At 38.8% G+C, this 12,754-nt stretch overlaps 2 protein-coding genes across 2 annotated transcripts in view; one reads left to right on the top strand and one right to left on the bottom strand.

Annotated features, from left to right (window-relative positions):
- Positions 1-638: 638 nt before the first annotated feature.
- MAGOH (mago homolog, exon junction complex subunit) lies at positions 639-2,610 on the bottom strand. Its single transcript, XM_062581397.1, has 5 exons — positions 2,470-2,610; positions 2,205-2,263; positions 1,836-1,946; positions 1,453-1,535; positions 639-897 (listed from the first exon to the last, which is right to left on the bottom strand). The coding sequence occupies exons 1-5, from the start codon at positions 2,555-2,557 to the stop codon at positions 798-800; spliced, it is 441 nt and encodes a 146-aa protein (XP_062437381.1). The 5' UTR covers positions 2,558-2,610; the 3' UTR covers positions 639-797.
- Positions 2,611-3,157: 547 nt separating this feature from the next.
- LOC134143490 (nardilysin-like) overlaps positions 3,158-12,754 on the top strand; it is a 33,666-nt gene continuing 24,069 nt past the window's right edge. The window contains exons 1-8 of the mRNA XM_062581594.1: positions 3,158-3,333; positions 7,235-7,538; positions 7,900-7,981; positions 8,107-8,260; positions 8,927-9,000; positions 9,804-9,899; positions 10,466-10,588; positions 11,591-11,648. Coding sequence (XP_062437578.1) covers positions 3,158-3,333; positions 7,235-7,538; positions 7,900-7,981; positions 8,107-8,260; positions 8,927-9,000; positions 9,804-9,899; positions 10,466-10,588; positions 11,591-11,648 — 1,067 coding nt within the window. The remainder of the gene's footprint in view (positions 3,334-7,234; positions 7,539-7,899; positions 7,982-8,106; positions 8,261-8,926; positions 9,001-9,803; positions 9,900-10,465; positions 10,589-11,590; positions 11,649-12,754) is intronic.

Genomic DNA, 12,754 nt, shown 5'->3' with positions numbered 1-12,754 from the left:
TTGTTGTGACAATTGTCCGCCACTTACCATAAGTTGGACACCAGCAGATGTCAGACAGAAATTCAGTTCCAAGTTTGTATTTGTCATGAAAGCCATCCACTTCCTTCCCACTGTGCTTTGGGAAAATTACTACCTCAAAGTTGAGGTGTACATCTGCTCCTTTATATCTCTTAAGCAATGATGCATGAAAGATCTGCTTGTCTAGAACTCAAGTAAACACATCTGTGCTTTTTATGAGACTTTAAAGAAAAGCTGGATGGGAGTATCAGTGAAGACTGCATGTGGCTCCTGTGTGTCCTATTGCCTATGTCTCCTCTAAAGGCAAGTGGGTACTCAGAGGAGCAGGTTGTTATAAAGTCAGTTTTGTGCTTTCATTGTAATGAGTTATCACACACACAGTCAAGGCTTCAGCTGTTTTGAATATGTGAGCTTGCCACCAGAATACAGAATATCCAGTTCAGTTTATCCCGAAGGCTGATAAAAGCTTAATGGTATGGGGCAAGGCTTAACTCCATTTTCTAGCGTTATACAGAAAGCAAAATATGTATTTTACACAAGGCCTTGCGTGACACAAGTGAGAGAATGTATCCTGAATACCATAACAAAAGAAGTGTTAGAAGTCAGTCTACCACCAGAACTTTTAAATTAAAAATACAGATCGCACCACTTTATTATCACATTCACTTAAACCTTGTAAAAAAAAATCTAACGTACATAAAAGTTACAGGGCAGAAATAGTAAGAAATTGAAACAGCATTTCCCAGATATACTGCAATACAAATTTCGGTTTGTGTGATTTAAATTGGCTTAATCTTAAAGTGTAGTCCAATAAGACTGAAGACTAGACACTTAAGGTCCTGAACCAGGTAGTAGAACACTCTCAAGCCTTCTGGATCCCTGCAATGCAGAAAGAAGAAATTAAAAAAAGTTACACTGAAGTTTTAAGAGAGCAGTTTATAGAACTGTTTTTTAAAAAAGCGTATAGCTAAACTTCTCAGAGGTCATCTCAGAACTTAATAGAATCATTTCATCCTGCAGTGATTAATGTATCATTTTGCAGTCCAAGTTTAAGTCTTGACGAAGTAAGTATTTTCAACACAAAGGCAAGTAGTAACACGACTTTGGACTTGCAAAACACAATATCCAGTCTTTTCAGTTTAGATGAAATACCAGAGTCTTAGGTCTAACTAGATAGATAGATGGACAGGCCAATGATATTTTAGTTCAGGTTTTGTGAATACATCCAACAAGTATTCCTGTAGTAAGGCTAGCTCAGTGAGTTTGAAAATATATCAAGTAGTGACACACACTAAAAGTATTTGGTACGTTATACTGGACCACAAAGCACATGTGTCTCTAGGAACTGATTTGTAGTTTGAAACAATATAAAGTACTGAGTAATCACCGAGTTTTACATAAGAACAACAACAACAAAAAAAGCAGAGTACATACTTGGATTGATTTACATCAATGAGTGAACCGATTTTTGATGTGGTAAAAGAGATATGCTCATCACCGATTACTATTTCAAGCTCCTACAAAGTAAAAAATTGTTAGAAGTCAAAATACTGTTTGTGGTGTCATGGTATCAGTTACAGCAATAAGTACTGCAAAAATGGCTTTTCCATTTTTATTCCAAGGGCACTGTGAATGCAATACATCTGTGAACCATACTAACCCATCACAACTAAATTGCCTTTTGACACTGCAAAAGTTAAAATTACTTGTCAAACCTTCAAGCAGTGGCTTGGAAAAAAAAGTTCAGTTACACTTCTGACTAATTACCTAACATATGCAAACTAGAACAGCAATTGGAAAAGACATTGTATACCAACCTGCCGACCAACTCTATCAGGAGGAGGCCATAAAGCATCATCTTCTTTTGTAATTTCACTGTCATCAATTATTCTCTTCAGCTCCTCCATCACACTTTTATGCACATAAGCCTAGAAACAATAGTTCAGCATGAAAAAATGCAAGCACCATCTTGCATGCTACAGTTTTTACTCACATAAAGTACTATGCTCAAACAGACTGATCTGCTTATTTCAAATAAAACACTTGCTTTCATGAACACTCAGACTGCTAAGCCATAATACACAGGCTGGGCATAGGAATACATCTTTACTGAAGGCACTGGGCAAGTTTTACAGCATTACAAAAACCCCTAGTTTATTTTCATGCTGAATGGTCAAGCACCATACCTCTTTTCTGATCATGACATCGTTTTTGTAGTTACTGTTGTTGGCATAGCGTAATTTCCCTAGTAAAAAAGAAAGAAAACAGAAAAAAAAAAAAAAAAACAGGACAAGCGTTAAACCCCAGCGATAGCAGCGAAGCGTTAAACCGCTCCCGTCAGTCCGGCCCCCGCGGCCCTCGAGCGCCAAAGGCTTCCGGGCCCGCTGAGAGCCGCCCCCAGCGGGGGTCCCGCCGCCCGGCCCGGCTGCCCGGCCCGGCCCGGTCACTCACCGTCGGGCCGGAACTCGAACTCCAGAAACTCGTGGCCGAACTTGCCCTTGTGCCCCACGTAGTAGCGCAGGTAGAAGTCGCTCGCCATGGTCCCGCCGCCGCACCGGCATGCACCGCGGCGCCGGGCGCCGGGCAAGCGCGTCACGGCGGGCGGGGCCGGAGCGGCGCAGGGGCCGCCCGCGGGGCGGGGCGGGGCGGGGCGCGCTGGGCCGGGGCCGCCCGCGGGGCGGAGGCTTCTGGTGGCCGGGGCGCGCTGAGCGGGCGGCAGGGTGCTATTTTGGGTCACGAGCAGGGGAAGGGTACCCTGCGTTTCCTCACAGCAGCGGCGCGCTCGAGGGGCCGCCCTGTTTGCGGCTAGACAGCTCTGGCGGCCGCTGACATCGCGCTCCGGCGCTCAGCTCGGTGCCGCTGCGCCTCGCGGCGTAGCAGCGCGGGTGACACCCGTCAGGTTCCCCTCCGCCCCGCCCCGCCCCGCCCCGCCCAGCGGAGCCGCCCGCAGCTGCAGCGGCCACAGCGGCGCGTGCCGGTTGCGCCCCTTACCGGCGCGCGGCTGCCGCTGCCGCGCTCTGATTGGCCCGCAGCGCCGGGGGCCGTTGGCGTCGCTCCAACCGCCGGCTGGCGGCGAGCGCGCGCAGCTGCGGTGGTGGCGGGCGCCCCCTGGCGGACGCCGGCGGCCCCGGCAGTGCCCATGAGGGCGAAGCCGGTGTCCGGCTCCTGCCGCCCGCAGCTGCCCCCGCGGCGGGAGGTGGTGGCCGGTGAGGGCGCTGGCACCCTGCCGTCCGCTGAGAAAGAAGGGCAGGGCTTCGGGTTCAACCGGGGCGACCCGGACATCGTCAAGTCTCCCAGCGACCCGAAGCAGTACAGGTGAGGGGCGCCCGCCGCGCTCGCCCCCGCCGCTGCTCCTGCGCGGGCGGCGCGCAGCGGCGGAGCGGGCTCGGCGGTCGGGGACAGCCCAGGCTCCTTCCTCTCACGCCTAACGGCCGTGGCTTCCCTGGAGCAAAGGCTTTCGCTTTCGGCAAGCCGTGCCCCTTGGGGTACCCCGAGCTCGGCCAGCAAGCACAAAACTATTTTCTCCTTCTCTTAGTAACATTTTCAATGGGTCTTTGACAGAAAAAGAATCATAAAGGTTCTTCATATTAGATACACTTTCCCATGTGATGGTAATGGCTTAAGTTCCATCACTGAAATACATCTAGTGGATCGATCAAGAATCAGTTTGTCACTTGAGACAACTTGATTTTATCAGTACAGGACACATCACGTGCTTTGCCCTGCAGATTGTTTCTTTGAGGGGTAGGAAATTATTCAGTAACTACTGATAGAGGATTTCTTGTAACATTTAGACATAATAAAAGAAAAATGAGGTGCAGCTAGTCTTTTACTGAGTCCAGATATTAACATTTTATGTTACTGTTTTAAAAACTACAAGTGAAATCTGTGGGAAAGTTGCTCGTAATAAGTATCAGCAATGATTAATTGGTGTCTAGCATGAAGTATCTTGTATTGGTAAATGACTATTATTGTTAAAAGGAAATTGGATCATTGCTATTTTAGTGAAATATTAAAATTTCATTAAAAAGGTTGCATTTTTTAAACCTAGCTGTACTTAACAGACAAAAAAAATGCAGTCTTAGAGTTACAGATGAATAGGTCACTGTCTCCTTCCTCAGAAGCTTCTTATTATGCAAAAAGTGTTCAGTTTTGCTGAGCACAGATATACAAATGTGCAGTATTTTGGAGAGATTTCTTATAGCAAGACTAAACTGATTTAATTTTTTAATCATATATTTAGAATAACAGTGCTATGGTTCATCAAACCTCTGAGCTATTAGTAACATACCTAGCAACCAATAACTTGGAGGCAAACTTTGAGCAGGACAAACATTGGAGCAGTGACCCAAAAAGGCTGTGGAATTTCCATTCTTGGAGACACTTGGAAGTGACCAGCCTGATCTAGCTGGACCTGCTTTGAGCAGGGAAGTTACTTAGAGATGATCTCAGTAGGTATCTTTTGTCCTAAATTATTTTACGATTCTCTGATTCTTCTGCTGTTAGTACCATGACAGCCAGCTCTTGAAGGTGTCCCTAATTTCTTAAATAAATGCCTATCACGAGAGAGAGCTTACTATCGGCTTGACAAGCGAGAGGAGAGTTACAAATCCCCTAAATGCTGTGATTTAAATTGAAACCATCCAAAGTGAAACAGGTGCTGAGAGCAGCTAAATAGAAATTAGAGGTCTATAGGGTTTGGTCCAAAGGGTAATCTTTCCCTAGGTTCTATTAAAAGCAGATAGCAATGTGCAGGTTTCTATGGTGATACATCATTGGAAGTCCCTGTATGGAGGGCCCTTGCTGGTATCTTATGACTTAATGAATTTCAATCCAGCTGTAGCATCCACTAGGTGACAAATATTTGTTCTGTTGTGTTCTTGCTTTCCAGATGACTGTTCTCTTCAGGCAGAGGGTGCTTCTTTCATCAGATTCTCTTCATATAATCCTTCTTTCCTTTACCTGAGAGTGATACTGAATCCTGGAGGGTCATAGATCTTAAGTGCCGAAATGATAGAACAAGTAGGTTTTTTTTCTGTAGCAGAGTAATCTTAGAGGAGCAGGGGCTTATCTTCTTTTTAATCAGCCGATATATAGAGGAATAAACTGCAAAATGGGAAAAGTGGTTTCTGTTAATTTGTTAGTCTGGTATTCTTTCAATGAGAAGTTTGCAGGTCATGTTGAAGTTTATGGAACACTCATTTTTCACTTGATCTCTTGCTCTTCATTATGACTTCTACAGATAAATGAAATGCACAGACGTTATTCACAGGGCACTCTATTATTTCATTATCGTTTTAGGCTCAGTAGTGATCTCTTTAAAAATTTCATTGGTCTGTCTAATCAAAAACAAATCTGCAGCAGTGTAATGATATTTTTGGTTCTCTACATTTACAGCTCTCACTACCCTTTGAATACTTGAAACCAAGTTAGCTGAAATGGCCTCTCAGTTCATTGTAAAGAAGATATTGGTAATAATTCAGAGTTTTTCTGTTTTGAACTGTGGCTAAGTTTAGGAGCTGTACCTCTCATCTTGCCTGTTTTTTAACGTGGTAGGCTTTTGTTTTGCTGACTATGTAAATGGTCAAGTAGTCACTTGAATTGTTGCTCTCAGAGCTGCAGTTTCATATCTCCTTTGGGCAAAGGCAGTAGCCTGATAGAGTTGTTCTGTGGGCTACTAGTACACCACCATGCCTCTTTATAACTGCTGCTCGGTTACTTAAGGAATGCCTCTGGTAATGGCCTGAAGTTTGAGAGTAAATAGACCAGTGTTATTGTCTACTTTTCTATTCTTTGGGGAACTGCTGAGAGGAAAGGAATAGCCAGAGACATGCCCTGTTGTATTCCTTCTGAAAGAATAACTTAAAAATAGGGCAGCTCTTTGGATGATCGTGAGGAAGAACACTTTTCATTTAGGACACTGAATGGGGGAAAGAATTTTGTACTGCTGTGGTATTGAAAATGGGTTTTACACTGATCAAATTGAGTTGATCAGATTTAGGTGCTGCTGCAGCACTTCCCAGGTGTAGGCAGTTAGTGCAGGGATATTGAAGCTGACTCTGCTTACAGTGAGATTAAGTCAGGCAATAGTTATTATTTTGAACTAGGTAAAAAAAAAAAAAAAAAAAACAGCTCAAATACTTCCAGATCTAAGCCATATGTGGAAATAACATGATACTTGGCATGGTGTTGAGTAAATAATCAAATAAAACATTTTGACCTCAATTCTGTGCAGAGACAAGCCATGGGTGTCCACATCTGGAGAGTATTCATCCATAAACTGACTATTGATAGGTCAGATTTGGCTGTAACTCCTGTTTTTCAGGAGTCTCGTGTATCTTGTGATCTAGCTTCCCCTTCTGACTGTGTAGGAGCTATAAGCTTTCACTAGCATAGTCAGAAAGTGTTGGGATCTGTTGTTGATTTCACAAAAATTGTGTATTTTGGAAAAATGAATGTTTAAATGTAGCCTCTCATCAACTAGGATTAAATAGCTAGTTTGGATATTTTATAGGATTTCATTGAATTAATATTATGGAGCGAAGAAATTATATCTTTGTTGTGTTTAACGGAAGTTATTTTTTGTTTGGACCTAAAGATACTAAATAAATTTGGTATTTCATTTCCTATTCACTAGGCACACACAAATAAAGAACAATGTATTGTAGACTCATCAAGAGTGAGAAAAGAAAAAAAATGAGATAGAGGGAGGTGAAATACTTAAAGTTAATGTTTGAAGTGGTAATGGGCTCCCAGTGTAATTCACTACATGGCAGTAGGTCAAGCTGCTTCCCCTCTGCCTGGGTTAGACTACTTTTCTTATGTTCTGTTCCCAAGGGAACTGGAAGATACTGAGTGGCAATGATTATTAGCCTAAGGAAATTTATTTATGAATAAAGAGTAATAACTAAATACATGCAACTCAGCTAAGTGATGAAATACTGCACTTTTTCATAAATTTAATGTAAATTTTTGTATCTGTTGTTATCTGCTCTACTCACATATTATGATTCTTAACCTTTATGAAAAAAAAATGAAAATGAGGACCAAGCAATTTGACAGTAAGTTTTTCTGCTCTCATGTTATCTTTTATATTTAGCAGATCTTTAGCGACATTGCTGGGGAAGATGACCTAGAACAGTTATGCTGTACGTGTACTTTGATGGTTCAGGTGTTTTAAGGACAATTTACATTTTCTGTATAATTGGTTTCACAGGTATATCAGATTACAAAATGGTTTGCATGCATTACTCATTTCTGATATAAATAATATGGAGGAAGAATCCTCAGAAGAAGAGAGTAGTGCTGAGTCTGAGACTGAAACTGATGATGGCAGTGACTCAGGAGCAGACATGGAAGGTGATGAGGAAGGCTGTGATAACAGGGATGATAAGGACAGTGATAAAGCTGAGGAGGATCCTAGTGATTCTGATATGGAAATTGAAGAGTTAACAGGAAAAGAAGAATCAGAGGTAGAACCAACTGAAAAGGAAGAGGAAGATGAGAGTACAGAGAAACTGGTATGTGTTAATGTTACAGATTTAACACTTTTGAAGTAATAAACTCTTGTCACGCTCAGACAACTAGCTTAATCATCTAGTCTAGACTCCTATTTATCATTGTCCTACTATTTTTCTTTTGCAGTTCATTGCCCATCTTTCTTGCCCAGCTTTTGAGCCTCTATTATTGCTGTTTTTAGATTCACTCTTTGCTGAGTGATTTTGCTGGCATGGAAACAAAATTAGCATTTTTTCCCCTCTGCTTCTGGGTGAATTTCAGTTATTTCCTTGGAGTAGTTGCATTTGATCATTTGCTTACTAGATAAAATAATATTTTTTTCTTACAAGTTGTTGCAACAATGTATGATGTGTTATTTTGCAGTCTGCTGCTGCTCTTTGTGTTGCTGTTGGCAGTTTTTGTGACCCTGAAGATTTGCCTGGCTTAGCACACTTTCTTGAACATAGTATGTATCATTTTCCATGTTTAAAAGACATTTTTACAGCAGTTCAGACTAAGGTATACCACAAAGGGAAATTGGACCTAGTCATAATGTTTAGATTATATTTCTAATCCTGATTTTCATTTCAGTGGTGTTTATGGGCAGCTTAAAGTATCCAGATGAGAACGGGTTTGATGTGTTCCTGAAGAAGCATGGTGGCAGTGACAATGCATCAACTGACTGTGAACGAACAGTCTTCCATTTTGATATTCAGCAGCAGTACTTCAAAGCAGCACTTGATAGGTAACTTGATCACATCAAATAAAGCATTACTTAGATTAAAATACATTATGGCAGTGCGTAAATGTCTAAGGAAATGACATTTTTGTTTCCTTGTTTTGGTCAGATTGAGGGGCATATTTTTTCTGAACTTCTTTAGCTATCTCTTTACTGAAGCAAAAGACATTTTAGGTGAAAGAAAACTAATGTTTCTTTGGATATCTTGCTATCCTTTGAAGTAGGAGTTACGATCCACAGTGTTATATGTTATTTTGAGATTAATCTGAGGAGGTTTTGATTTGTGTAAATCTAGATTAAGTATTGGCCCTTTTTAGGATTCTGTGTGTTTTAGAGGTTTCTGTTATTGCTATTATTAATTTATTCCATTTCTCCGTTACTCAGTGGAGAAATAGTTTGAGAAATTTTTGTGTGATCTGTCTCTCTTAAGTTTAAATGGAATGTTGGGGGGTCTGATGAAGAGGGAAGAGTATCTTTAGTTTTGTGTGAAGAACAAAAATTAAAATATACCTTTCTATGAATTTGTGTGTGGTATGATTAGGACTTCTGATAGTAAAGCTTCATCTGTTGTTCAAGCACAAATAACATTGCCAGTATCTCCTTTTATGTTGGAAGCAATGTTTTTTTCCACCGGACAGTAGGAAACGATTACCATTTTTCTCTCTGCTTTAGATGGGCACAGTTTTTCATTCACCCCTTAATGATCAGGGATGCAATTGACCGTGAAATTGAAGCTATTGACAGCGGTAAGAGTAATATGAATGTCTGTAAACTTTTCTTGAGTTTCTCAGCCTGAAGTTCTTGAGTACAGTATTCAATCAGTATGCTATCGTATTCAGTGCTATAAACTTTCATTATGTATGTTCATCATTTATTTTTAGAACTTCAGAAGTAACTTGTTAAATTTTGGGTCAATGACATTTTATGACTTCCTTGAACTTGTTTCAACTTCCTTATGTGTACATACTTTTGTGTAAATAGCACTTAAAGTATGTCATTAGGAATGGTGGAATATGACCAATGCAGGCCAGTAAGAATGGGTAATAATATTGCAGTGGGAAGCAGGCTTCCTGAGTGCAGTAGTGAATTGTGTTAGAAAATTAAAATTGCAGTTAGTTTTGAAGTAAGACAATGTTATTCCACAGAAGCACCTCAGAAGCTGTTAATGAAAAAATATAGAACTTTGGCAAACTAAAATAACATTGGGTTAACAATGTTCACTAAAGTAACAGGAAAAGGTCTTTGGTGTTTCATAAAATACAAAGAAAAGTTGCAGTGTCAATTTTAAAATGAATATTAAAATCACTTTTCTTTCTACATTTTTTAGATTGAAATTAGGAATACTGAAAATTTTAAATCTGTCTGAATTTGAAGATATATTTGACTTCAGAATATTAATACAATTCATTGGTGTTCTGTATATCCAGTAAGAAGCACTTTTAGTGCAGCTCCATGAACCGTGTGAATCTTTGTTTAAATAGTATTGACATTTTATAGGTTGCAATAAAAACAATGACTTATTACCATTCTAATTCTTTTAAACTAACAGAGTATCAGCTAGCAAAGCCTTCCGATGCCAACAGGCATGAGCTACTCCTAGGAAGCCTTGCCAGACCTGGGCATCCAATGAGAAAGTTTTTCTGGGGTAAGTTCTGTCTAAATGACTGGTGCAGTCATGCCTTCCCAGCTGGGCTTATTAGCTTGGGCTATTGAGAGAAAGGTTTTAATCTCTCTCTCATTACAATAGAATGCCTTGTCTGTCCTTCTGTCATTTATGACACTTTTCTAATATTTTTTTTTGAGTTCCTCTCCAGTCCTCTCACAATTTAACTGTCTATAGACAGTGTACAAAATGATTCATTGACAAGAAAAGAATATTACTTCTGAAATGTTTTACAGTAATCTCAAAGTGATATTTATAGTTTAAAATGGTAGTTAAAATTACTGGTTTCTTGGGCATTGTTTGATATGTTTAGGCAGATTCTTAGTGGTCGCTGTACAAACATGAAAAAAGTTTTGTTGTATTTCATTATTTTTCATAACTTTAGACATGAGTATTCACAGCTTTATTCTTTATACAAGAAAAAGATCCTGATTGTCTATGGATTTTACTGACCTTCTGTTGCACAAATTATCTAAAAGTACATCCTTAAGCAGAAATATTCTGCTGATATAAAAATAGCTAACTAAATGCTTTCTTAACATTTACAGGCAATGCAGAGACATTAAAGCATGAGCCGAATAAGAATAACATTGATATCTATACCAGGCTGAAGGATTTTTGGCAGAGCTATTACTCTGCTCATTATATGAACTTAGTTGTTCAATCTAGAGGTAATACCAAGTATAAACTTTGTATGCTTTTCTTAATTTATGTCTTTTTTAACTTTGAGCTCTCTCTCTCTCTCTCTTTTTTTTTTTTTTTTTTTTTTTTTAAGAAAATGACTATTATAGTTGTCTATTTTGTTTTATAAACCTTTTCAGGAATACAAATGCTTAATGCACTTGTTTAAATTACTACTTTGGAGAGAAGTTCAAACTGAAATATGAGTTATCCTGAGAACCAACATTTAAATTCATCTGGGAGATGTCAACTGTCTGAGTTCTGTATTCTAATTTTAATGTATTTTATGATGAATGCATATTCTGAGTGAGAGAAAAGCTATTTTTTGCTGCATGGGTGTTAGTTTCCTTGTCTTAAAATAAATGTTGTATGTTTGATGGCGATTCAGTAGATAGTGTATTGCTACTCCAATGGTTTTTGTGTTATCTTGACACATTTATAATTGAAAGGCATGCTATACTTGTATGCATTGGCTTAAAGTCATATTTGTGAAAGACGGAAATATGTGGATTGTAGTTCTGTTCCATCTGCTAGAAGCTGAAACATGCCCAGTAATTGTTCTGTCTCTGAAGAAAATTTACATATATAAACATTTTTAACATTATTATTTTAGATATGATAAAAGGACTAGAATATAATGTGCATATAAAATCCTGATACTGGTTTGCAAGTTTTTTTTAATTTATCTTTTTTAAGAGGAATGAAATTTACATGATTTTCACTTTTAAAAGAAGTGGGGGAATGTCTTCCCAATGGGGAAGCAGGTACCTATGGCACTTGATATAACTGGAGAAATCAGATAAATGTGTTCTGAATGTTACCATTTAGTTCTATCCATTGTTGATGAATGCTGGTGTCAAGCTCTAATAAATCAACCAACTTTGAATCCTGAATTTAATTTCATTTTAAAGTTGCAAGATTTATTAACTATTTTTGTTTTTCTGAAAGTTTGCTTGAAAAATGTTATTTTTGCCATTTTTTTTCTTCACTAGAAACGTTGGACACTTTGGAGAGTTGGGTTACAGACATTTTTTCACGGATTCCAAATAAGTGAGATTCTTTTCTGATTTCTCTCATATCTGTAAATTGTAAGACTGTATTTTAAACATGCAGAATTTCATGCAACCACTTTTCCATGTAGCTACAGAGGCTTTAATTCTTATCGGCATCCTTATGAAAGAAACTACTTTCATTGAATAAATGAAGACAATATTCATCTTTGGATATTAATAAATTGATAAATGTTTCTTTAAAATATATTTGATAGTTTGTGTGTTCCATGGTGTGAATTTTGACTGTACATGTAGATCCCTGTTATACTTGTGTGACTTTTTTTAGTTACTGGAAAGAGAATTATGTTGTAGTTTTAAAAAATGTTAATTTATATGCCTCTCCTTTGTGTAAAAGATAATTAATATCAAAATATAGCTTTGTTGGCAGTTTATTGTGGAGACAAACTGGCCATGGGTTTTAATGCTAATTCGTTATAAAGCTATGCATTGTAATATGCTATTTAGGAAAAACATTCCCTTCTGTATCTTGAAATTATGTTAGGGGTAAGTTATAGCCATTTGATTCAAAATTTAGCTTAGCAAAAATAATGTCTATTATTCTGGCACCAAGTCAAATGACCTTATTCTTTTAACTCAGAGGACTACTCTTTGATGTGAGTTTTCCCTGCTGTCCTATGCCACTGTTGCCAGTTATAGATTTAAAGTCATTTTTTTTGCAAACATACATGCTTGCTTACAAGGCAATACTTACTGAAGATGACTAATTAAACAAAAATGCACCATATTGGCATCTGTGTTAAAAATAAAGGAAAAAAAAATCCCAAGTCAGGCACTGGGCTCAGATGTGTAAATGAGTGTTATAAGAAAGGTCAGTGAATCATAGGAAACAGGACTGAAAGGGACTGTCAGGAGTTGCCTAGTTCATCCCTTTGTCCTCAGACAAGATCGTCTATAGCTCATGTGAATCTTTGTGTGATTTTTAATGACATTTAACTCCTTAATTTTGATTCACTGCTTTTTCCATAGATTGATTTTGTGGCAAATGCAAGTTTATCATGTGATTTACTTTCTCTTTGAAAAGCTGACCCTCTCATGGATCTTTTTGGTTCTAATATGTTGGCAATGATAAAAGTTGATGTGTAG

This window comes from Rhea pennata, chromosome 8, assembly GCF_028389875.1.
Source record: "Rhea pennata isolate bPtePen1 chromosome 8, bPtePen1.pri, whole genome shotgun sequence".
NCBI classification, from domain to species: domain Eukaryota; kingdom Metazoa; phylum Chordata; class Aves; order Rheiformes; family Rheidae; genus Rhea; species Rhea pennata.
The sequence above is the reverse complement of the archived record's forward strand: the minus strand, read 5'-3'. Positions and strand labels throughout refer to the sequence as shown.

What these genes read in the sequence shown, in the direction of transcription:
- MAGOH (XM_062581397.1), bottom strand. Translation starts at nt 2,557, where the DNA reads ATGGCGAGCGACTTCTACCTGCGCTACTACGTGGGGCACAAGGGCAAG. An exon ending in GTTCGAGTTCCGGCCCGACG is followed by an intron (nt 2,264 to 2,469) that starts GTGAGTGACCGG and finishes CTTTTTTACTAG; the next exon opens with GGAAATTACGCTATGCCAAC. An exon ending in CTGATAGAGTTGGTCGGCAG is followed by an intron (nt 1,536 to 1,835) that starts GTTGGTATACAA and finishes TTTACTTTGTAG; the next exon opens with GAGCTTGAAATAGTAATCGG.